Source organism: Phaethon lepturus, unplaced genomic scaffold, assembly GCF_000687285.1.
Source record: "Phaethon lepturus isolate BGI_N335 unplaced genomic scaffold, ASM68728v1 scaffold1495, whole genome shotgun sequence".
NCBI lineage: Eukaryota > Metazoa > Chordata > Aves > Phaethontiformes > Phaethontidae > Phaethon > Phaethon lepturus.
The window spans coordinates 67,758-69,792 of NW_010538139.1; the positions used below are offsets into that span (position 1 = coordinate 67,758).

General features: G+C 39.0%; 1 protein-coding gene across 1 annotated transcript in view; it reads left to right on the plus strand.

Moving 5' to 3' along the window:
- Nucleotides 1–218: 218 nt before the first annotated feature.
- Nucleotides 219–2,035, plus strand: part of LOC104620449 (FERM, RhoGEF and pleckstrin domain-containing protein 1) — a gene marked incomplete at its 5' end in the record, with an annotated part of 41,556 nt that continues 39,739 nt past the window's right edge. Inside the window, one exon of the mRNA XM_010286673.1 lies at nucleotides 219–323. Within this exon, the coding sequence (XP_010284975.1) occupies nucleotides 219–323 (105 nt within the window). The remainder of the gene's footprint in view (nucleotides 324–2,035) is intronic.

Here is a 2,035-nt window from a genome sequence, read left to right on the forward strand (position 1 = left end):
AGATGGATTCTGAGCTGCCATCCAGGGATGGATGGATATTTTTTGTAGTTTTAAAACTAGTGTTATTGTCAGCTGCCCTGTGGGTGTGGTTGGAATATCTACTGATTTTGTAAACTGTTTTGACAATGGTGTTTGCTGAACCATTTCTCAGCACAGTAACTTTTCTGCTACTAATTAAAAGCATCTTTGTAACCCTAGGCTTTCTTTTCCTCTTACAGCAAAGAGCTCCAGGGAAAGTTCTTCATGATGCTGTTTGCAACCACCTGAACCTTGTTGAAGGCGACTATTTTGGCCTGGAGTTTCCAGATCATAAAAAGATGATGGTATGTAAAACGATTAATTTTCAGCTGACTTTCATCCATATACACACTGCTATTCTCTCCTCCTGCTCCTTCCTTTTAAGGTATGTTTAATCCTCAATCTCCAAAAGAAAAAAAAGGACTCTTTCTGAAAAATGTTCTTGCCTGCTGGAGTTGAAGAAATGTTTTTAAAACCTGATTACTCCTGTCAGATTTCATCTGTGTTGAAAGTAGCAGCCAATTCAAACAGAAGTTGGAAAAGCAGTTTATCTTTATCGGTTACAGTAGAGAAGCCAAAGGCTGGACTGTTGCAGAGTCTCAGCTCCGATTTTACAGTCCTACTTAATTTGGAGTGTGGGAATAGTAAAATCTTTCTCCGCAGACAAAGAAAATTCAATGATTGTGACATAGTTCCATGAAAAACATCGTGGGGCAAGAAAGTGGATAGATAAAATATAATGAGGTTAATAAAAAAGAAATCAAGAACAAAAAAACCTAATAAATTTGTGAAAGTCCTGTCTGGGGAGCAGTGTGGCACAGGCAGGTATCCTGGTCCTGTCACTTTGGACTCCTTGAGAACAGATGCGAGCAACATTCAGGTATTACACTAATACTTCCAGAGTGGAAACAGTATCATGTAGCAGAGAAAGCCAAAGGCTAATGACTTCTCAGTCTCTAATGACTTTTTTTTTGAATTTCGTTTTACTTCAGACTTACTGTGTGACCTACTGGTATGTGTGCTAGTTATGTGGATTGTTTGACCAGTACATTCTGGTTCATACTGGATTTCTTGCCTGTTCAGTGAATTCCACACCAGTAGCGTGGATGACCTAAAGGAGATGACTTTGGGCAATTAAAAAAAAAAAGTATTTTCTGTACATCTATATAAAATTTCTGTAAGTAGCAGTATTTTTTAACAAAAGAAACAAAGGAGGATTTACCTGCTGCTGCAGTAATCTGTTGTCATGCCTTACTGCAGGCTTACATAGACACTAAAACTGAACACTAATGGTCATAACGTTTTAGGCTAGCTATAATTAAAGAGGCATTTTTAAAAAATGGACATCGATCTTTAAAAGTGATCTGCTTCACAGTTTGCTCCTGGATTTAAATGAAACACAGTTTCCTAGAAAGTTTCATTCTGCCAGATATCCTTGGCTAATGCTTTCGGTAACTTGAGAGGTTAGCATAACTCTTCAAAACAGTATAACTGTACGGTACTATTACAACAGAGGAAATGTTAAAAATGACATACTGACATTCCTCATGTATGTATATAAAGCTGAAACAAATCCTAACATATACAGTTGCTTTTTAGTTTTCTAGAAAATGGAGATGGTCATTTGATCGACCTTCTCTACTTCACAGGTCATTAAGTTTCAAATAGATGACCCTCTGTGTTTTGCTCAGAGACCTGAAGTAAACTAACAGTTTTCAGTCTTGTGAAAACAAAATGGTTTATTTGCTTGAGACAGAACACAGGAGAGATTGAGGTGCTGCCAGTGCCCGAGGTCCTCACAGTGGCAGGAATTGACTGGCTAGAAATATGTCCAGACAATCGCCGTGGGGAGCAAGGGCTCTGACGAAGAAGAAGGTGGAAGAAAAACCCTAAGGCAGTTGCCAGTTTGACCTGAAGGAAAATGCCTCCATGCATCAACCATGGTAACTGAACTGACCCCTCTCTTGCCAAAGGAAGTATTAGCCAAGTATCTGAGAGCGCCAGTCCGTGTTCCTGC